This window comes from Cottoperca gobio, chromosome 9 (genome assembly GCF_900634415.1).
Source record: "Cottoperca gobio chromosome 9, fCotGob3.1, whole genome shotgun sequence".
NCBI lineage: Eukaryota > Metazoa > Chordata > Actinopteri > Perciformes > Bovichtidae > Cottoperca > Cottoperca gobio.
Genome location: NC_041363.1, coordinates 7,764,428 through 7,788,385, shown reverse-complemented (window position 1 = coordinate 7,788,385; position 23,958 = coordinate 7,764,428). Strand labels below are relative to the sequence as shown.

General features: G+C 42.0%; 1 protein-coding gene across 5 annotated transcripts; it reads right to left on the bottom strand.

Annotated features, from left to right (window-relative positions):
* Positions 1-1,662: 1,662 nt before the first annotated feature.
* On the bottom strand, positions 1,663-18,394 carry lzts1 (leucine zipper, putative tumor suppressor 1). 5 transcript variants are annotated; one of them, XM_029440626.1, is made up of 10 exons: positions 18,381-18,394; positions 17,726-17,808; positions 8,933-9,282; positions 8,692-8,829; positions 7,064-7,226; positions 6,509-6,894; positions 6,228-6,401; positions 5,909-6,040; positions 4,670-4,864; positions 1,663-4,375 (listed from the first exon to the last, which is right to left on the bottom strand). In XM_029440626.1, exons 3-10 carry the CDS (start codon positions 9,161-9,163, stop codon positions 3,830-3,832), a joined length of 1,965 nt encoding a protein of 654 aa, XP_029296486.1. In that variant the 5' UTR covers positions 9,164-9,282; positions 17,726-17,808; positions 18,381-18,394; the 3' UTR covers positions 1,663-3,829. The 5 variants fall into 5 exon arrangements, with proteins under 5 accessions (XP_029296486.1, XP_029296485.1, XP_029296488.1 ...); XM_029440625.1 differs by lacking the exon at positions 18,381-18,394 and adding an exon at positions 10,701-10,759 and having other exon boundaries at positions 17,726-17,924; XM_029440628.1 differs by lacking the exons at positions 17,726-17,808; positions 18,381-18,394 and adding exons at positions 10,701-10,759; positions 14,257-14,282.
* Positions 18,395-23,958: the final 5,564 nt, after the last annotated feature.

Genomic DNA, 23,958 nt, shown 5'->3' with positions numbered 1-23,958 from the left:
CCTCGCTAATTTCACGATCTGACCAGTTAGCAAAGCTTCGGAATAAAAGGATTGTATTGTGATGAATGGTAGAATTACTTACAAAGGAAGTTTCTCTCTGTGTGAGAGAGATAGAGATAATTAACAAATTATGAGCAGTGGGGGCTTAAATTGGCATCCGGACAGCCCCCCCCATGTGCAGAATTTGACATCCCCATAGAAATTGGCGATGCAGCTGGAGGATTGGGGAACCAGATGGTTTCCCTGCCAACCAGTGAATCTCTTAAGACTGCGGGCCTATTCACACAAAGTACTGAAGCCACCCTCCTGTACTTATATCCTCCACACACACAAACACTGAATCCTATCTACCTCCATTGCCATTTCAACTTGTCTGTAGCAAAGAGTTCAGCAGTATGTGCTAGGACCCTCTGGGACTCCCTCCCCAATTACGTTGGTGACTGCAGAGGAGCTTGGGGATTTGCTGAGGCTGAGTTTGCTGTAGCTTGGTCTGCATGTAGAGCTCCGAATAAACCAATAAAACTATGAAATACATGCCTGAATAACTAGCCCCCTGATATTTTAGAGCAACTAATTGCTTAGGGGTAAGGCTGGGATATAGCACATTTGAGTATGTGAGTGTGTAATGAGTAATGAGGGTAAGGTAGAAACTGTACAGTGTTATTGACTCATCTATTATTTATAAGTATGGAATATGTATTATAATGTTAGAGGTGAGGGTGGGGCCATCAAATGAAACTCCCATTTCATAGGAGTGCGATTATATGTATGTTTCCGCAATAGTTTAAATTGTGAATTTGTTCCATTTGTTTTCTGTGAATGTTTAAGCAGAGATCGCTTTTTTTGCATGTCGAACAGGTTCGCAAATGCGCCTCCCCATGGCTAATGAATTCAAGCCCTTTTGTGCTCGACTGTCAGCCGATCAAGAGAATCCCAGCAGGATATGAGTGCATTATCATCATGTCAGTGCAGGGCAGGGCTAAATTATCACCCAGTGTCTTCTGACGGCTGCCTCACTGCTGTCCAATCGCACCGAGACATCTGCTGGACCCAAACTCTATATGTTCAGCTGACTCCATATAAGAGAAGTACATCACAACCTTCCCAAAACACGTCTCTGCTACGGCATGCTGTAATTGAAAATGGTAGATTTTATGATAAAGATAAATATTGAAAGCCAGAATTTAATGCTGCAATTAAAATCCTCTGCATACTTATTGCATGATTCACGTGAGAACATTGCAGCAAGGATCTATGTTTATTGTATACTATCATGTAAGTGTAGATGATGTATCTTATATGGTTATTTTATGTATAAAAAAAAACACCTTTATCCAGTCAGTTCCGTTGCTTTCTTTCATGTCAAACCAGCGACTTTGAATTTCTTGTTATCTCTGCTGTGTGGTCCTCCTTTCATGTCAGTGACGGAGCAACGCGCACTGACAATGGGCCTTAATTTGATTTCAGTTTTGATTTGGTCCAATCAGCTTAATAATGACAGAAGATGAGCTGGAAAGAGCGTCTGTTTGAGGAAAGAAACAGTATAAAGGCCGAAATTAGATGATTAGGCGGTAGAGGAAAACAATCTTCTCATTTAAGTCCAAGAGGAACGGAGAATGATAATGAGGAATTGACAAAGAGCGCAGTTGAAGAAGCTTTGAAAATATTTCAACATTATTCATATTTATTTATAAATCCAGCATTTGCTTGCGACGTTATAGAACAAGCATGAACCAGATCTAATACATCTTTACATTTACAGCAGTGTTCTCCAATGAGGTGTGGTGTGGTGTGCTTAACCAACAGTATTCACCCGTGTGTCTTTCAAGTGCATTAAAGTACAGTATAACTAATCATTAAAAAGCAGAATGATTCGTCCAACAAATGAATCTGCTTCTGGCAAGAAGAGCCTCAAGAGGTAGAACGAGCACTGCTGCACAAATTACAAACATTTGCTGCTTTTTGAATCACACATGTTTGCACCCTGGCATGTTTGTTGGTACTTATTTCCAATTTCCTCCCAGCACAGCCTCTTTCACTGAGGCTTTCCCCCCCCAAAGTGTACAAGAGTTTGATTGTGTATATTGTATTCCAAGAGGTTTCACCAGTGTCACAGCTGGACTATCAGCCATCCTTTTGCTACTTCCCCATTTGACCACTTTTATGTTCTAAGGACCAAGGTAAGGGCTGTGAAACACTTATCGGAATCGGAGTGCTACTGGTTATAGCACCTCACCTAGGTTCCACTTAGTCGGGCTGCCTCCAAATCTCTCCTGACCTGCTGTGGTAATGTAATTTACTGGTGGGTAGCTGAGCAATCTCAAGCAGCCTCATTACAGAGATGGCCACACATTCTTGACCAGCGCAGTGTGTGCATATATTTCTGCCTGATTGTTGTGAGCCCCTGAGTATTGAGTGGGTGGAGTAGTTAAAGTTTTGCTTCACAAACTACTTTGCCCTTGTGGGAAATGGAATAGCTCCAAAATAGCAGAGCCAAATGTCCGGGGCTGCTGCTGCTAGGAAGGTTTGTTTGTCTCCAAGTGGAGCAGTGCCAGCTAACTCTCACAAAGTTAGATGAACAATGTAGGGAGGGAGATAGACAAAACAGGGACATCTTCCTTTTCCCACTTGTTCTTCTCTTAAAATATTAGATTTTATTGCATTCTCTCCAGCCCCATTTAATCTCTCTCTCTCTCAAAACACACACAGCAACAAAGTGGATCCCAACATTTGCATTTGCCCTTGGTATCTGTCAGAGGGGCTTTCTAATTTCTACCGTATTATGTGCATTTCTACATCAGGAACAGGTTCAGGCATAAGGCTTGCTTTAACAAAGTCCTGCTTTCATGCTCAAGTGTGTAGATGGATTCAATTAAATGACACAATTAGATAACAACCCTTAAAACCTCATCAACACAGTCAGCCTGTACTACAATGACATCTATCATCTATTCATCTATCAATAATATATCTGCTCAGTGGAGGAGGGATGGTTGTTATTTGAGTGATATTAAGAGCGTGTGTGGCACCTGCATTGACACGTGTAATGGTGTTGCCTTGCAAGATGAATTTACTGTATCAATGAAATGTCCTCAGTAACAGAAATGTTGAGTGTGACAAGATTCAGAGAATTACAAAAAACATACAGATGATATAACATAATAAATGGACTTCAGTGTAGTGCATACTGAATAAAATATTCACTGTTGAATTGAATTTAAGGGTGAAAATGCACGACGGCTTAAAATGATTTGAACATGTGTTTTGAAGTACAAAACACCTTTGTGTGGGAATAACAAATATTCATATCATAAGACATGTGTATTGTTACTCATAAAGTAGTATAAAACCTTTTTCCATGCTCAGACCCCCTAAGAATGGATCGTGTGGAGGGTATACAATAACGTGGATACAGATGATACATCACTGCCATTTGCCATGCTGGAAGGGACAGATGTAAAGCCACTGTCATGCTTATCGTGTGTTACCATCAGACATTAATCATAAAACAGATAAATCAGCTTGTCTGCCCTGTATCATTGAACAACTAACACCATGCTGATCCTGTAAGACAGCATGGTAAAAACAAAAGAAATGAAATAACTTAGTATTTACTAACAGTGGCATCTCAAAAGGTTTTAATTGTACTGTGTTTTGTGTCAAGGGCACAAAACACAGTACAATTAAAACTATGTTTTTTAATTTATGCACATTCTATTAAATAATCCGTGTAAAACACTAACTAGCGGTGAATGATCTCCAGCTGTTACAATATCATAAATATCTGTGGTGAAAAAATAGTCAAGTGCCCAGCGTCTAAGTGCTCCCATCAAATCTCTGTGGCAATAACATCATCATATGTTTGTAACCCTGAGCTGTAGTTGTCCATGCCGAGTTCTGTCCGGCTCTCCAGTTCAGCGGTCAGCTCCTTCAGGATCCTCTCCAGGTCCTGGTTTTTCTTGTGCATCTGCAGGTAGTTGATCTGCAGCTGCTTCTGGTACTTGATGACTCTGTCTTTCTCCTTGTTCCACGTTAGCCTCTCCTGCTCAAAGCTGTTGGCCAGTCTCTCCTGTGCGTCCTTCTCCTCCCTGAGCTGCTGCTTCATTCTCTCCACTTCTCTCTGGAGTGATTCTGTGGCGGTTTGTCTGCTGGTTTCCTCCCCCTGGCCCTGGGCGGGAGGGTCTGAGCCTTGGTTTAGTCTTTCCAAGGCCTGAGTCTGGGCATGGGCCTCAAGTTGCAAACTGTGCTGCAGCCTCCGCTCTTTGGCCATGGCCAGATCCTGTTTCATTCCCTGAATGTCTTTCTCCAGTTTGCCTACTTTCTCTCTCAGCAAACCAGCCTCATTCTTCTTGCGCTGAAGTTCATTTTGGCACACCTGAATTAAATACGGAAATTGTTTATACATAGGCAGCAATTAAGAGGAGTATTTTGACTGATGTCTTAAGTGTCAATCTAGCCCACTGATTAAGAGTGTAATTATATAAGTCTGCTTAAACACAGACAGTGAAAAACAGTCTGAAGGTCACAGTTGAGTGTAGCAAATAACACGAGGTATCCTTCCTAGCTTGAAGTGCTTTTATACTTTAGCACTGTGTGGGCATTTTATTCACACGTCCCTAATTGAATGCTGTAGTGGAATGAATTGCCATTGAATCATGAACAGACTGACCTCAACCTCTATGGTGCGAGTGTGAAGTTTGTCCTCATGGTCTTTATTCTGTCTCTCGAGCGTCTCCATCTTTGCTGTGCTTTCCTTCAGTGACCCCTTGAGGCTGACTATCTCGTTTAGTTTGCGCTTGACGTCCGCCTGGCAGTCTCTCAGTTGCTGCTTCAACAAAGAGATCTCTCCTGTCTTCTGGCACACCTACATTTGGACAATTTACAATTATGAAGATGAACCAGTCACAATAATAATGTGTGTGATGTGTACGCTACACTGGCACTTAAAGGAAAAATCAGCTGTTACTGTTAATAATGTTCAAGGTTTCATGTACATTTTTACAATTATGGATTTTGTGCATTTCCCATAAAGCTCCTAATAATTGGGAAATGTTGAATTTGTTTGTCAACACAGTGAAGCCAAGATGCAGAATCTTTGGACATTAATGACAAACTTATTAATTATCAGTAAATTATTGTTCCTTTATAAAAAACATCATATGACAATAGCATGCATGGGAAACTACTTTCACATTGTCACCTCATGCAAAGGCAGGCTAAAGATTTAAATAAGTAAAACTATTTATTTAAGAATATTTTTACTAGGTTTTTGAGCCACTGGCATGGCTGTATACATAACATTTACATATTTTCAACATAAAATTGTTACCAAACGTGTTTCAGCAGACACATTATTTCAAAGTTATGTTTCTAGCCACAGGGCAAATGTTAAGTCCAATATTCACTCTCCTTTTTTGCTCTTTTTTGTTCTCCACCAAATCCCGAGGGAACTATCTGTCTCTGTAGCTGCCAAATGTCCACTAGGTAACTTTGTTTGTCTGCCATTTGGTGTTGGTCTGCGAGCGAGGTCAGTCAGTTGGTTTAAAACTGAAAAGGGTATGATGTGAGCGGTGATACTGAACCAAAACAGTAAAGTAGAGTTGAGGAGAACTGCAGAATTGGTGATAATTCTCTGTGGGTTCATCACTTTGAGTGGTCCCTTTCACATAACACGTAACAAAATAGATTAAAAAAAGTAATGCTCCTGATGTTAGAGGCAAAAAAATGTAAACTCTTTTATAATGGATTTCTTTTTAAACATGATGCATAATGGTGGATTTTTCTTCTAGTGATGTAAGAACACTGTGTTCCCACATCTCGTCAGCAGCCTTCAAGCTTGTACCAGATTGTATTGTATGCTACAAGGTTTCAAATACAACTGATATAACACATAAGACTCAGGACTCACCTCCCATTGAGTTTCCTCGAGTGTTGGAGCAAGCTGTGTGCTCTCTGTCGCATAATACCCCAGCCTGAGCTCAACAAGATCCTTCTCTCGGCTTAGCTTTGCGACATCCTCCTGAAGTGTCTCCTTCTCCGCCTGCAAAAGAGTTAATTTGTCATTTCACTAATTCATGCAAGGTGTAGAATTACTATGCCTCTGCTAATGCATTTTGTTCTTAAATAAAATTCAGGTAAACTACTGTGTCTCAATTAATTTATTGGTGGGAATAAGATTAACCAGAAATCAAGGGGGACTAAAAAAATAAAAGATAAAGTGAGCTGACCTGGAGCTGGCTGACCTGCAGCTGGAGTGCCTGCTGGTTTTTTGCAGCAATTTGGGACACTTGCCGCAGCTTTGTGGAGCATCGCTGCTTCAGCCCCTCCATCTCCTCAGAACAGTACTTTTGTCGTTCCTCAAACAGCTGACAAGTGTCTTCCTCCTTATCTTCAAAACTCACCTATTGTAAGGTGAAGACATCTCAGTCAAAAGTATTTAACAGTTATACAGTCATTAATAGAAGTACTGATCTAAATTAATCCTGCTTGTAACATGACAGCTTGGTACCTGTAGCTCCTGCAGTTCAGATTCTCTCTCCAGCAGCCTTTGTTCCAAACGTTCAATCAGTGACTCATCTGTAGTTATAGGGGACCGAATCCCACCTGCAGTTTCAGAGAGAACGCTTGGCTCATCTGCAGAAAGTGGGGAGCCAGCATCCCCATTAGCCTTAGATGCCAACCTATTTAAATCAGCCCTGTAGCTACAGTCAAGGTTAGTGCTATTCCCGTTGACCCATGGAGGGAAATTGAGCTGCACTCCTTTGCTGAGGCTGTTTGCGGGAGCTGAGCTGCCATCGCTGTGACTGACGGGGCCCGTGGAAGCACTTAGGCTGCCACTGGTGCTGTGGGTGGGCAGGCTAGACATAGAGTTACGTCCAGAGTCGGAGAGAGTCCCTGAAAGGAAAAGAGATGACATTTTATTTTAGGGGAATTTGCCATTCAACCTGAATTAGTTTTTTAATCACGTCACACAACCCTGTGTTATACAATGACAATGAATGATCCTTGTATCCTCATATAATTGCATTTTAAAGAAACATTTCAATACAGTATAGATAAAGACCTGAGAAGGTGTCTTGCTTGTGTCTAGTGTCTGAACTCTTTGCTTTCTCCAGAGGACGAAGGATGTGGTCCAGGCTGTTGTGGACTGTCTCTGTGGAGGATGTACTCCTGGGAATCACAGGCTTGAAGGCAGTAGAACGGACCAATGACTTCTCAGCAGAGGTCTAGAATAGTGAAATGACAAACAGTCAGGGGTGCTTTTCCCAATTTTTATTTTGATATGCAGTAGCTCCTCTTAACGGTTATGGAGAGCGCAAATAGCCAAGGATGGGTCACGTTCTGAAACTTGAAAATCATAATGACTGGCTTTCACAAAGATATATATATTTTCCACGTGCTGAAAGTCTGTATAAATGAAAGGGATATATTATTTTCCCAATCGTGTCTTTTCTTATTGAAAATAGAACCACTGAAGCGTGAAGAATTGCTTCACTACAAGCTGGCAGTATTAAAAGCTACACAGCAGTGGTTACAAGTAAAATTCACTAGAATGTCATGAAAGAGAAAACTCATCTCATAGATGAACTTATATTCCACATGCCCCCATCTGTGCTGTCCAAGGACGTCACAAGCAGTACCATACCTCCCCTCCTTTCTGTCCTGCTCTCCTCCCCTCTGCATCCCACATCTCTCCCCCATGTGCTGTCTGAGCGAAGATGAATAGCCCTTCTCTGTGATATTAATAATATGAGCTACTGCTGAAGTGTAAGAGGTAAAGCTTGTGAGCTCAGCATTCCTTCTCACTGACTTCATGACTGGGATGCCTTTCCTCATTTATTCCTCTCTTTCTATCCCTCAAACTCTCGTTGGCCCCCGATGTCTCTTTCTCTCTCCTTTCCTTCATATTCTCTGCTCTGTCTCTTTTAAAGCTGCTTCCTATTCCTCTTCTTTCTTCCCCTCTTGCCCCTGAGGAATATAGACCTATTGAAGGAGACTCCGTTTTATTCTTGGCACAGAAATTACTTCAGTGAGAAGATCAAGGCATGCTTAGGTCATTAATCTGGGAGGAGGTGATTAATAAGCTGGGAAGGTTCAACACAGGTTATGAAGAATGGCTGCTACCAATTAAACTACCTGCTGTGCATGTTTTATCCTCAACTTTGCTGTGAGATTTTCAAAGTCTGTTGCAGCTGTGCAGTATGACTTCTTAATGGTTGTTAGATTAACCATAGCAACACTTCCAGTTAAGTAAAGGACAGCGAAACAGAATCTCTGTTAAAATATATCTATGGATATATCTATAAAAACAGACAATTCTTTTTTAAAATTTCAATTAATTTCTGATATATCTGATTGGATATTGTTTCTACACAGTATAAACACGATAGGTGAATGTTGATACGTTTGCACGGAGCCAGGCAAGCTGTTTCCCCCTGTTTCCCCGTTTTTATGCTAAGCTAAGCTAAGCTAACCATCTACTGGCTCCAGCTACACATTTACCGTACAAATGTGAGCTTGCCATTAATCTTCTCATCTAGCTCATGGCAAGAAAGCAAATATAATCCACAAAATGTTGAACTCTTCCTTTAAAATCTAATCATATTATTACATTACAGGTCATTTAGCAGACACTCTTATGCAGAGCGACTTGTGAAACACGAGAGAAGAAACAACGGGCATTTCGCTCACCCTTTCGGCCATTTTTCCTGACACAAGCAGCCGTTTCGGTTGCAGTCGCACATCTGATTCCCCATCTCGGTTCTTTCCTCCTGCATGATCTTCCATTGGTCCTCCTCTGTGATACCCTGATCTTGATTTATGGTTCACCTTATATGGAACAGGATCAAAACGTTATGCTTTGTAACTCTAGTGTAATGTATGTGCACTATAATGAATTAAAAGCATAGTTTTAATGTCATGCAATGCATACCTTGATGTAAAAAAAATCTTCGCTTCGTCCTGACCGGGAGTGGGACAGGCCCTTAGAGGGTTGAATGGTGGACGAGGAGCCCTGAGTAAAGCCACACTTCAGTAACTCGTCAAGACTGCAACCTCCACTCTTTCTATGAGGGTTTGTTCCCTTCTTTAACCTATGCTCAGACGCCTTGCAGTGTTTGCTGTTGAGGCTGTTGCCGTTGACGAGGCTGCTGACACTGCCCATGATCCTGCAGGCATAGATGAGGAGAGGGTGGGGCGGAAGTCCAGGTGGTAAAGTTACACAGAATTGAAGGGAAGACACAGCTCATGACCCCAGAGGAGTCAGTCTGTCAGTAGCTCCATCTGTAAAACAAGAACGAGATAATACAGATTAAACACGGAGAATATTAGCTGCTGAATGTCAGAATGGCTTCCTGATGTATTTTTGTGTTGTTATAGTCTATTGTTTCTTGAAACAGTCCAGACATGCAGTGTTGAAGCAGGTATGTTCACATTTGCAAAACAAACAAAGTAAAAAAAAGTCCATCTTGGCACGCTGCCTGGCTTTGTGTGTCTAGATTTATGACTCATCCGTTGAATTTGACAAATAACCCTTTGGGTGCCCTTCCTCTAAACAAACGGGCAATTAGGCTACTTAGAGCCTTCTCAACACTTGGCTGGTGCTGCCATCTGAATAACACTGTGCTAACATGTTGTATGTGATATTGTACTTCAGCACAGTATAGACACAAAATATTACGTATTAATAGGGAGATTGGCCTCGAATTACCAAATAAAGATTGGATTAAGAACGGAGAACATTAATGGATATGTGTTGTTAACATTCTCACTTGTAATACGAGGACATTTATTCATAGAGGTAAAAGAGATGCTCTCTATTCACTGTCCCCACCTCCCTTTAAAAGACAACCAGACCCCAGATGCTGCTAGTCATGATCTCCGACCCACAGGGGAAAAGTAGAGAGTCAGTGGCAAAGGGCTCCATGCTGGCTGATCAGGCCTGTGGGCTTCCCTGACCACCTGGTCCTCAGCCTTTAAGCATTTTGTAATGGCCACACTAACAAAGCATTGGGACTAATGGCCTGCTGTAAGTCACATATTAGTGTACATTGCATTAGGCTTGAGGCTAATCCATAATTATTGGTTGCACAATGTTTATAAGGAAATGCATAGCTGTCAGTGTCATTTTCTTGAAGTGTTCGATGGGCATACTTGAAGGGAAAATGCAGAATGAAGGCGGGAGAGCTGATTAAGGCTGTCAAAATAGATGTTTCATCATGAGGAGAATAATAGGAGCATCATAGACAGACAGCAAGGAAGACAGAGTAGGAAAGTTTGAGTGGTCTCTGCGGCAGAATGAAAAGCTGACAGTTATAGTCTATTTAAGGTGAACACAGGGAAGGAAAGATAATCTTAAATTGCATGGAGGCTTCTAATCTTGAAATAATCACATTGGAAGTTGGAAGTCTTGCAGCACAGCTTCAGTTTGAATCTTCTGCTTCATTCGGGATGAAATTCAATTGTAGGCTAGAAAGTAAACAGCCCCTGAAAATGTTGAGTAATGGTATATGATGTTAAATTTGTACCTGCAAAGTAGTCCCCCCCGTCTGATGTAAACAGTCTCTGACATGACTGTGACTGCCTCTATTGTACTGTGCCTGGATGTCTGCCGCTGAATTCCAGCCTTCACTATCACTCTCAGATATTAGCATCCACCACTGACATGGGACTGAAGCAATGAAACAATAGATTGTACTTACTGCCAGATCAATCAAACATCCATCTCTAGCAAGGCCCCTCCTGAGTCATCTATCCAGTCCTGGAGAAAGTGAAGAGGCAAACATGTGTGTTCGTCTGTGAGTGTGTATGCCCTTGAATGAACCAGCAGCATATGCAAACCTACTAACTGTTCTGTGGAGTGGGTGGGACTCTCTAGTTGGCCTGTACCCAGCTTTGCATTATAACTGACATGTAAATCCAACTCTGTGTGTGTGAGTGTGTTTTGGGACCTCCCTCTCCCCCCGGGGGAGCCAGTGTACAACATGTGCTCCCATAGAACTGGCGTGTGCCGCTCAAGTGATTAACTCCCAGCCTTCACAAAAGATCTTTTACACCCCCCGTGCACCCCCCCCCCTCTTCTCCCCACTATCACCCACAGACACCCTCCGTTTGTGCATCGACTTACTGTGTAATAACCATTCATCCTCCCTCCCCTCCTCCCTCCTTTCTTCCATCAGTCCCTCCCTCCATCTACCCGTCCCACTCGGTGCCCTGCACCCACCCTGAACAAACAACACTTCATGTGAAGGAGAAAAAAAAGGCGCTTGCCCTCTCTCTTTTCGCTCTTTGTCTGTTGAAGTGTGCCGCTCTTTGTGTGGACTCTTGTGTGCCAGTTGATGTATTCTCCCCAAACAGCGCAGGACCATATTTGAGTGTTAAATAAATGACTAGTTCCTCACAATGAGAAGGCTGGAGAGTTTCAGTTTTATAGTGATTTACCACCATCCTGTCTTTATGCTATTTGTTCTGACACACACGCACAGACTCACTCTCTCTCACACACACACACACACACACACACACACACACACACACACACACACACACACACACACACACACACACACACACACACACACATCTCTACACACCCACACAAATAACACACACTTTCACACAGTCTCATTTCTGGAGTACAAGTCTCTCAAAGGGCAGTGGAGCGTTCAGCAACCCACGGAGTACACACTGTTAACAAAACACCTTGTGGATGAAATACAATCACACATCACGACAGGAAAATATACAAGGTACTGTGCTCAAATGAACAGACAACAACAACAGAAGAAATATGGCCCCTAAGCTCTGCTGCTTACAAAACAAGTGTAAATCTTACAACCCATTTTTGTCAATAGGAAAGGTATTCTTTTTCCTAATGTGAAGAAAACAGACAGCTTTATTACACATGTACTGATAGAACACAACTGATTCATTGATAGCATCACACAAAAATCAATAAAGAAATCAGTTTGATAAAGTTGAACTAATGTGAAGCAGCATGACCCTATACTGTGAGATCTTTCAACATGTGCAGACAGAACTGCACCAAAGTTTACATCATCTTACATCATACTGTCTGGAAGTTTTTCTTTCCATAAAGTCTTTTGACCCACTAATGCAGTAGCTCTATAGATCTACCATAATCTTTTTTAGCAGCACCGCTCACTCAGCCTTTCAGCTGACGACAATTGCTCCTTGATTAGTCCCATTCAGCGCCCCGAGCCTGTGTGTCTGGACAATGATCTGGCCATTTCCCTTGTATGTTCCCACTCACTCACTCACTAGAGAGAATCTCTCAATTTCGGCTTCTATTTGAAGCAAATATTGAAGTAAAACATTTTTTATGGCTCAATAATTGCAAATTTTAATAACCAACACAAATGGTCTGACCTTGCGGCTTTTGAGTGGACAGTGTGATTTAAGACCTTTGGTGAGATGGGATTAAGGGGGGGGGGGGGGGGGGTGGGGGTGGATGTGTGCATATATCTAATCTTACATCTGATTGGCTGCATGTTTTTTCTGTGTCTGCACAAAAGAGTGTGTGCACTCGTTTGTCTGTGTGTAGGCAGGGAGTGGTGTGTGTGTGTGTGTGTGTGTGTGTGTGTGTGTGTGTGTGTGTGTGTGTGTGTGTGTGTGTGTGTGTGGGGAGGCGGGGGTCATCCTAGCTTTCGAGCCCCAGCTGACCTGCCTGACACAAAGCCCTGTTCCGCACAAGACCAGCTGACAATACAAACCCCCCCCCCCACCCATCCACCACACACACACACACACACACACACACACACACACACACACACACACACACACACACACACACACACACACACACAAGCAGACACAGTCACACATAAACACACACTCCGAGGGCATAGCCAATCCATTACCACAGCCAGTGGAAGGCAGCAGTGTGCTATAAAGGTCCAGGATTTATACCTGTCTTACAATGACCATGAAACTCTCCACTGTACCTCTACACGGCCACGGTGCCAGATGGCATCACTTTAATTCTCACTGTCTATATGGTAATTTCTAACAGATGCATGTGTAATCTATCTAGTTCAGTGTATCTGTTTTTTTAGGTCACTCTCAGACAGCTTATGGTTCTTTGTTCATGTGCAACGTCTTAAGCGCGCACATAATTTCATACTCAGTATTTCTTTATTAGAAGAGCCAAATATGGTGAAACACTTTTTATCTGTAATATAATTTTTTAAGATTTAAAGGGACGTTTCAGTGTTTCATTTCACAGTTTCATCACATTTACCATGATATTTTTGAAATTTAAGGTTGAATTACTGCAATTTTAAGTTGGAGAACTTGTGAGGGAGGCCTGTCAATGGTTACAATTGAAGAGTTATCCTGACTTTTAGTTCTCAGTATTTGTCAAGCTCATGTCATAGCCCTTATGACATAAAATTTTTTCCTGATTAGAAATATGGTCTCCCATAGCCTCCCATTCATTTTTCCCAAAAAGTTTTTATTTTCATTTTTAAATGTGTTTGCCATATTGTACGGGCAGCCAAAACTTCTGATTAATGTCAGTACAGCATCTTGTAGACTTAAGACTTACTTGAGGCATCTAATCCATCACAGTTAATATTTCTGTTAAAGTTTCGTTATCAATGCGAGATAGTGGAGATGAAAGCAGTTTGTTTTGCAAAGACTTTCAGCCTGGCATGTTCAAGTGCTGGCAGGGATGTCTGACATCAAGGCCTTACGAAAGGAGTCGACTACTGAAGCAAAAAGCTGCAAATGTTCATCCAAATATTTTTCCTATGTGCCCGTGTGCACAGATGTTGTTTTAGAACATTCACCAAAGTGCCAGGAATAAAAATAAACAGAACAATAGACAGATCAGTCTAAATAAATCCCTATTTTGCTGTTCGATCCTCTAAACGTACGCGGAACATGTTACATGTTAGATAACTGGAATCGATCTGTGGTTCACACAAAGTAACTGATGACTCACATACAATGAAGCAGCCATTTCCCAGAATACCTGGCAAGACACTGGAAATGAAACTCACAAATGAAAGCCAGAAGAAGAAAAACAGCTCACGTATGACGCAGAGAATGATACGCTGACAGGTTATTGAAAAGCAATACTCTTTTTCTCTGTCATCCACATGTGACAGGACCCAGTCACACACACACACACACACACACACACACACACACACACACACACGCACACACACACACACACACACACACGCACACGCACGCACGCATACACACGCTTCCCTATGTCTTACTCACTGTGGCTTGTGAGTTGTGGAGATGAGTAATGTGGCCTCCAGCAGTGCATCAACTGGGAATGAAGTGTGGGGCACAGACAGCCATCTATCTTTCACTTTCACTGCTAACACTATCTACTGACCAAGCACAAACACACACACACGCACGCACACATGCACACACACGGACAATGGCATCCAATAGCAGCTAATTGGGTAATCCCTTTAGTGCATTGTAAAGGAGATTGAGCATGAATAGGGCTTCAATGCTGAAGAGCAGAATACCAGACACTCATTACTGCTCCATAGTAAGGAGATGGAATACCAGGCACGGAGAGAGAGAGAGAGGCACGAGAGAAAGAGACAGACATGGAAAGACAGAGTGTGTGTGTAAGAGAGATTTATATTCTGTGCAGCTAACTTTGCTATACATTGATGACTTTTGTTTGTTCTACAGCAAACAGTCAATGTCTCCTCTGTTCAAAGTTTGAGGGGTTGTTAGAGCAGAGAAAGGCTTCAGAACCGCATGTTCCCTCGAATCATGCTAGTAATTGCTCATTAATTCAATCTCAGTGTCTTCTATTGGCAGCCGTGTGGCCGCATCTTTGACTCGAGGCTGGCTTTTAGTGACGGACCCCCTGTTTGAATTAGATTGCATTCAGTTACTATTTTGTGCATCCAAATGAGACATTAGGTCAACCAAAATAATCTACCTCCTTAGGCTTTAATAGATAAAGAGGTTGTGTGCAATGCTCACTGGGTTTGTATGGCGGACCAACTACTGCTCCTGTAGAACGAGCATTTGCATAACCTTGGCAGCCAGAGTATAGAGCAAAATGTATTTTTAATGGAGTCTAAATGGGAGCCTTTAGTGCTGTGACGAGGATGGGAATTGATGCTCATGAATTTAAGGAGTCCTGAAACTAAATATATGAATTCTTCTTTTATATTCCTTTATTGAGCTGCATCCATCCAAACGAGATTGATTATTGCATTACAATGTGTCTCTGCACTTTTCTGTAATGCTTTAAACTTATGCAGTGCCCTGGAATCAGTCCAACAATGGCTTTAAAGAGTTCTATGCGTCTTCAGTTAGATTCTGCAGATCACCGTCCAGATACAGAGTCATGAAATATTTACATCTAAGGCTTTTATCCCACTCTAAAAACAGCAAGTGAAAATGCATTGAAACACACGGAAGTATTTTTAGACGTTTTAAATTATTGCCCATCCATTAGCCACAAATATTTACCTTTTCCATAACCCGCCACTTGTTTTGAGTCATTTACGGATGATAAGACAGCCTCGTGAAGATGAAATGTAAATTTGATGTATTGTGATAAAAGCTTTGTTGTGGTGTCAGATTATTATTTGTACAATAATTGAGCTTTCAGCAAGGAAGCACACTTGCTGTCAAAATGTAGAAGTTGTATTGGTAACACATAATTCTGGCTATTCATCAGATTAGAATAAAGGTTTTGATCATTTCATAAACATTGTGTTCCAAATACAAATTCGAGATACACTTTTTTATAACTTGGACATTTTACATAAACTCACCTAACTTGCATTTCTCACATAGTTACACATATTCACACATATTCACACATATCATATTCACACATATTCACACATATTCACACATATTCACACATATTCACACATAGCATACTATTAAAAGCATGTCTCATATATTTTTGTTTGATACGGTATCACTGTGGAATGACATGCATAGGCAGGTGGAAAAGAATGAGGCCTTTCCTGGCACTGGGGCCCATCGACCCTGCAAGCTGAAGACTCAGTGATAAGGTTGTCATTCTGGAGCATAACCATCCTCCCATCCTCCTAATCTGCTGTGGCTGTATGTATGTGTGTGTGTGTGTGTGTGTGTGTGTGTGTGTGTGTGTGTGTGTGTGATGTGGGAGTAAGAGAAGACATAACAAGCTCACTTTCAGGGGTCTATATCATTCTGAAAGCAGCTGGAAATATGTGCTGCATGCAATACCTGCGCTTAGCTCCAAAATAAAAGCCCCCTGACCTTGTAATACTAAATTGTTCACGGTAGGGAAACTCTGTGTGGTTCTTTTAACAGTTTGAGCTGTCATAACTCACAAAAGTCACATCTGTTACTCACCTGCTGTGTTGCTCAGTTGACTCATATACCAGCAGAATATTATTCTATTTTGAGGACGTTTATACGAATCATTACTGAAAAGTTGAAAACTCTGCAACATCACACTGAGCTGAAACTCCTAAAGATGGTGGGATGCTGCACTTCTCCAACAAACATCCTTCACTCATGAAAGGATGCTGCATTTGAGTATCTGGGACAGTTATTTTAAGCAGCGTCTTCTTTAGCAGGTCATGACAGCTCCAATGGTCACACGCTACAGATATGGAACTGAGCTGCATTAGTTCCCACGAAACAATTGCAAATATAAAAGATATAAAACTGACCTGTGAAGTCAAGAAAATACATTTTGCACTTCTCTTAACACAAACAAATCACTCAGCTATTCTCTGCTGTGACACTACTGTACAAGAGACGTGTCTTTGCGACTTTCATCCTGCACATCCTCTCCTTCGTCTCTCTCTCCCCTGTTTTTGTCTCTGTGAAATAAGTTACAATACAGAGCAGAGCCGAACATGCCTGAGCAGGTGCCTTATACTTACTTATTCACCTTGTCACCAGCACAGCAAAGCACATTCAGGTTCCCTACAGGTCTCAACACATATTACTGTACACAGGTGTGACAGTTCTGAGGTTGTGCTGAAGGAACATTTTTTCCCACACAGATCTCCACCTTGTGTTGCTGTTAGTTATACTGCCAAATCATCAGAATATTCAAGAAATGTTGGGGCTGTGACTTAAGAGAATCATAGGGTGGGACATATATGGACATTAATTCATGCTTAAAACACCTTTAACAACCGGCTCTGTGTCCAATGCCATTTATTTCCCTAAATTGCTGTGTATAGTGTAACATTTAAATAAAGACCCTATTATTTCACCAGTTTAATAACAATGGTTTGTCCTGTAATGGCTGTGCTTGAAAGTAAAGAACATGATTGGTAGTTTTCTGCAAAGAAACACAAAAGACATTTCATTCAGAGCCGGCATGTTCTCAAACTCAGAGATGTTTTTACTTTGAGCTTGCATAGTAAAAGAAGCCAGACTTGGACCATGCTGAGAAACTTTCAGCCAGGATGTTGAACGAAGTAAACAACTGACATAACTCAGTGTGGTAACAAAACTAACCGAGTGTACATTTCATACCTTACGTAGTCCAAACATAGCTAAAGAAAAACGTTACGTAAGTCACATCAAGAAAGCTCCACTTAACAAATCACACACACTTAAATCCGCGGGACCTGTTAGTGCCACCCCGGCTCACTGTGAGCCCTGGCTGAGTCTGCACCCTCAATTGTCCTCTGTCACATCCAGTCAAACAGCCACAACTTTCCTTCAAGTCCCGCTGGAGGTGACTTACCTCTATTATAGTCTGCCTGCCCCCACGGTCACAGTCAATGTCGCTGCTTTCCCAAAGCGATGTGGATAACTGTGGACAAATCACTTCCAGCCGGATACAAGTTAACAATACTGGTGTGTATAGAGATGTCTGCTTTTGTTGCATGATCTTTCTACGTCCCCATCTCACCCCTTGTCAACACCTGGTATGGTGCAATCAGTCCGTCCCATCTCCCTTATTCTGAACACAGTCACATTCCTTCATAAACTCTCTTTCTCTCTCTCCCCTCCCTCTCGTTACAGTGTATCCTTGTTGCCTCCCTGCTGAACTCCCTCCCACTCTCTCCTTCACTCTGCCTCCCATCCTCCCTCCCTCCGCCGCTTCCCTCGTCCACCTCTAACATACATTTCTCTTTAGTTGTGCACTATCTCTTTAGTATTTCATCTTTCATCCCTTGCATCCGTCTCTCTCCACCTATTTTCTCTCACCTCATTGTTTCTCACTCTCTTTTTGTCTTTTCCTGGCGACATGCCCAGCTATTCATTTTAAGACACTTTACTGCCTCTGCATGCCTACGTACAGCACATCATCCCTGCCCACACTTCTAAGCCACGCATAATATCTGTAAGCTGTCTAAATATCGAGGAGTGTGTCGAGCTTCAAATCTTCCTCTTACCGTGTGTCCATTTGTGTGGCTGTATTCATGTGAACCATTGCATGTGAGTTCACCTGCAAGTAAGTGGCTGCTGGGCTGATGACTCATGCATGCTGGTAACCACCATGCTCTGCTGCTGAAGATTTAGCCCGCTTCACAGCTCCAACTCACTCCATTGGCTCTCACACACATGGGAAGCCAGGGGCAGATCTGTTGTGTTTTGGCTTATTTATGTAACAGATGAGTTGAATAAATGATCAGGATAGTAGTGGTAGCAGGTTATAACCCCGCAGTGCAGTCTTGGCAGTATACCTACTTGACATGCTAGTACATCCTTCCATCTCTCTGTTTTGTCTTTCCGTGTCCATCATTTTCCTATGTGCCTGTCTGCATGTCTTTCTTGTTCTTGTTATCTTCCTCTTTCTTCTTTCTCTCCTCTTTTAAAGTCTTTGCTCCTTTCTCGTTCTTAATCTTTTGCCCCAAAACTCTCCGCCGCATCACAATTAGAGCTATCAAAACTTCCACTCTCTCTCTCACAGTTATATGACAATGATAAAATAAAATAAAGTTTTAAGTTACATTTCTGGCTTGTGAACATAATGAACAATATTCCTCTTTGCTGTCTGGGAATGTTTGGTGGAGATATAATGACTGTTTCAGACTTCCTTCAGTGTACCTGGAGTTCAAATTAGTCTTGAATATATCCCAACTTTAGCAATTAGCACCAGTCATCGCCTTTACAATCAGCGTGTGCCAAGCACGTGTACATCTGTGTTTAACTATGTGCTTAGGGTTTAGGCCTGTAATCTTAGTTGTGACCGAGGTGTATTTGAATGATCTCATTTCGATACTCGACACCGTCATTACCCCCCCTTTTTGTTTTTTACTGCCCTCTGCTATAGCTGACCACATCCAGGTTATTCATATGTGTGTCAGTTGTTTTTTTCCTCATCACACACAGTCATGTCGTGACAAAGTATACCAGAAGCCCCTACATTTGACTAGTTTCCTTTTTGCCCTCGCAGAAGCATCTGTGCGTGCACGAGGGAATGTGTGGGCAGGATTGAGCATTTTGAAATGTGTGTGTGTGCACACATCATCACAAAAGAGCTCTGAAATAGTCTTTTTTTGTACCTCGGTGCAAAGGTAGCAATGATGGTGGGCAGAGTTGTTAAAAATAGTTATTGATTATTTTTGCGCCTCAGCACCCTTTTGCGTGTGAGATTTTGTGTGCGTGTAGTGTATGTGTATGTGGTTCTTTGTGTATTTACAATCACTGTCATATAAATCTTCTACCAAGTCTCTAAAGATTGCATTACAGGAAAACAATTAAGAGATGTTTGTGTTTTCTGCCAAAGTGAATGAACCGGCGTGATTACTCTTGTGAGTTTTGTGTTTTCTGTACTTGAAGGAGCAGCTCAGGCTGTCAGACTGGGAATGGGCTGCAGCAATTGATTGGATTTTATGTCAAATTTGCTCTTCCAGAACGTGCGTCCTTTTCTTGGCCTGGCCCCATTTCCCTGCTTATCTTCACTCACCCCCATAGACACACACACACACACACACACACACACACACACACACACACACACACACACACACACACACACACACACACACACACACACACTAATATAAACACATGGAGGAAGATCAATACCTCATTGAATAAAAAGGCCGAGCATAATGCTGTTGACCCAGCTGGCCCAAGAAACTGACCCTACTCAATGTTGGGTGGCCAGATGCTGGCACACACACACACACACACACACACACACACACACACACACACACACACACACACACACACAAACAGCTGATAGCAAAATTTAATTTCTTATGTAAGCCTGCTCTATATTTGCACATATGCCTTTTTTGGCAGACTGGTGGATGTAGGCAGCTGAACATAAATCCAGTATGAATCCATATTATACTGAGGATTAAATAGACAGTGTCAAATCACAATAGTATCACACATGCCGAAAACATGCACAGTAGCTGTATGGTTTACAACTGTCATTTAAAATCATAAGCAGCTACAATGGTAGGGTTTTATTCCAACATTTCTGACAAAGGCTGTGTTGGACTGAATCTTAAAATTAAAGTTGTTGTTTTGCAAGAAGGACTTTGTTTTGTAAATCAATTTGAGCTTTTTCATCTGGTACCAAATGACATGAAAGAAGAGTAAAACATACTCACTCATTACAAAATGATCACTGGCGCAAAGCACCCTGCTATTAAAGGTGTCTTACATACTTACACACATCTTTTCAGGACAAAACAAGCGCTGCTTTTAAAATATTAATTAGCAAAATAGTTCCGGAATGCTTTTATAGCATTTTAAATTTGAACCTTTCTGTAATACTTTACAACTTTAACATAACTATGATCTCTGAAGAATCATTTTTATGGGGAAATATTTCCAAGAGAGATTAAAGTACCATTTCTCAAAAATATAATCCAAGTCCCTTGTGGGAGAACTTCATAACGGTAATCGACAGTAATAAATGAAAGCCAAACCTCTTCGCCCCAGGAAACTGCTACTCTTTGGGTCGTAAACAGGTAGCAGTGACATTGACGCTCCAGTTTAATTACCGTGAACTACTCCCCAGTGCTCCTTCTATCTCTCTAATAGCATTTCCACTGCTGTCTGAAATGGTTTGTGGGTACTACACAAGGCCCTCCATCATTTAAACTGTCTATTTGGGGAGCATTCTCCCCTCTAGAGCTTGAATCACTCAGCCCCTCTGTAAAAATTAAGTATGCATTTGTCTGATGTAGGTGCCGCTGCACTAACAAGCTGAATGGCCTTCTGTAATCCTAAAGCCTTGGTCTTTTTCTTTACTTCTGAAGTGCTTTTCTGTTTTCTTTATTCATCTCCTGTCAAGGCTGACAGCTCCACTGTGTATCAGCATGTTCACCTGAGGCCCAGCAGAAGGGCAGATAGAGATAATATTGAAGTCAGACACAGATAAATGATGTCACCCTGGAAAAGACAGAAGTGGAGAGAAAAATGTAAGGAGGAAAGAGGGAGAGAACGTGTGTAAGAAAAGAAGGTAAAGAGGCCGAAGCGGGGTCTGAGTGCAATAGAAGTAGGGCTTGAGCTAAAGATTTATTGACTCTGTTGGTTTTGTCTGTCACCGCCTCAGAGGACACAGTTGGCCTATGATGTATGGCTGCTTCATTCTCTGCTGCTGCGACGAGGGACACAGGTCAGGGAGTCAGGCACCACAGGGACCGTGTGCTACGCTGCAGGTACAGCAGGGGCAGGGCAGCCCTCTGAGCCCCGTTCATCACAACTCCACTGAGAGCCGGTGTGAACCAGAAAGAGCAAGAGACATTCACCTGCTTGTTGACCTGTAAGAACATGGCTTCACACTGAACGTGATGAATCCCCAGCACTCACTGCCAGACAACAGACAACACAAAATTGTCATCAATAAATAAAATCCATACACAGATTTGTGTTTTCCCCTGGCGTAAATATGTACAGCTTGTCTTGCCCGCTGCAAGAGTTGAAGTGAGAGGCTATGCTCACACGCACACACACACACAGAGACGCTCACACTTCAAAGCAGTGATGGCTGCCTCTCTCTGTGCAAGGCAATTTGCTCTCCCTAAGATCTCTCTCACCGGCAGCATATAAATAAGCCTGGCACCAAGCGGTCAGAGTGCACAGTAACAGCCTGTCAGGTTGCATGAGAACAATAAAGTTGTGTGTCTGTCCCCCACCTGATGAGTGGACCAAGTTAAGAGTATAGTATGCATTACACACCCAGATGATGGTGTTGTCACTACACATACAGGGGTTATTAGTATTGATTTAATGTACCTCGCTCAACTCCACTAAGCCACAGTTTGATAAGGCTTTAATTCATCAACATACCCTCTGTGTTGAAAGTGTTGGGCACAGAGCCAGGGCGAGCATTGTCTTCATAGACGAAGAAGGATTAACTGACTTCAGATAAAAGTATAGGATCAAACACGTACGGGTCTGCTCGTCATTATATATCTTGACCCCTTCGAAAAGTGAGAGGTTATTGGCAGGACAGGAATGCCTTTGGTGCTCACTGAATCACTTTTAGTGCTTCCAGCTGCCGTTTAACCCTCATTTACCTTTAGATTTGCACATAATCCTATTAAATCGTGGGGTTAATAGAAGAACTGTTGCCGATGATTTAAGTTTTTGATGCAGGGGCACGGAGGTGCAGGGTGATGTAGTACAGATGGATCATTGCCAAAGTCACCCTGATCCAGCCGTTTTGCCCCCCAGGTGTTAACGTGCATAATATAAATTCCACAAATTAAGTCATCCATCTCTTCCTGTGGTTAACATTTCACAGGCTAGCAACAGTTAACTGCTTTCAGAAGTCTTAAGCATCTGCTAATAGGGATTATATGGAGTGTAACTAAGCTATAAATTGTATAGCAAGGTGCATGGTCAGGTAGCGTGAACAGAATAGCAGAATACACTAAACACCTCCTCCCTCCAAAATGTGTTTGCTTCATAGAGCATGGTCCGGTTATGTTAGCTCCAGATCTTACCGGTTTTTGTATTTTCTTCTAAAGATTGATGGTGTAATATATGTAAATTGCACTATAATGGATAGGCTATAGCGGACTTTTGGGCCTCATGCCAGCTCTAACATGTGTCTCAATTGAATCATGAAAATAGTGGTGTGTAAGCCAGTAGTTATTACTTTCAAAGAGGCCAAGCTGAAAAAAAATGGCCTTCAATATCATATAATTAAGCCTATGTGAACACTAACACAGCATTAAACAAATGTGTTAATACTTGCTGCACTAATTAAAGCTGAGGCCCCATTGCACTAATGCATTTATAGAAATCCTGTTGTAGACATAATACCAGCTTGTGATTGCACTTTATTCATAGTGTTATTGTATCCCTCTTTTATTCTGTGCCACAAACTGCTCATAAGCTGGTACCCTAAAATAACCCAACTTCACGTAACCTGTTTCCCTCAGCTATGTTGTCAGTCCTGATCTTTCCTGATCACTTAATCCTTTTTAGCATGGCTAAAGTAACTAAGGTGTGTTGACAGTATGAGGCTGCACCGCACAAATCAGCTTCTTCATGTATGAAAGAAAAGAAAAAATGTGAAGCCATTGCAAATCTTTAGCTGCACTGTTACCGAATGCAGAGAAGTTGCTGCTGGGCTTCACAAGGGGGCACTGTTGCCATTCACTCCATAAACCATGGTCTCCTCACACATTATTTTTCATGTTTTCTTCCTTCTAGATGATATCATACATGAAATGAAATTATGTTATTCCTTATAAGCATGAGGGAAGTATTAACAACAGCTTCCTCATTTCTTTCCTTGGTTAAAATTAGCTGAGTGCTGATACAGGGGGCAGTTCCTCCATTGTGCTTGGAGCACGCAGGGTCCCTGTTAATTTCCTAGCTCAGTGGTGAGGCAGTCATTATCTGAGGATGGGCATCTACAATGGATAATTATCCTGGGAAAAGGATTTCAAACTGTGGAGAAAATAGTGCTTTCAGCAAGGGGGCCTGAATGCACAAAAACACTGGCTAGCAGTTAGTCACTACCATTACATCTTTCTATCTGCTTTTTTC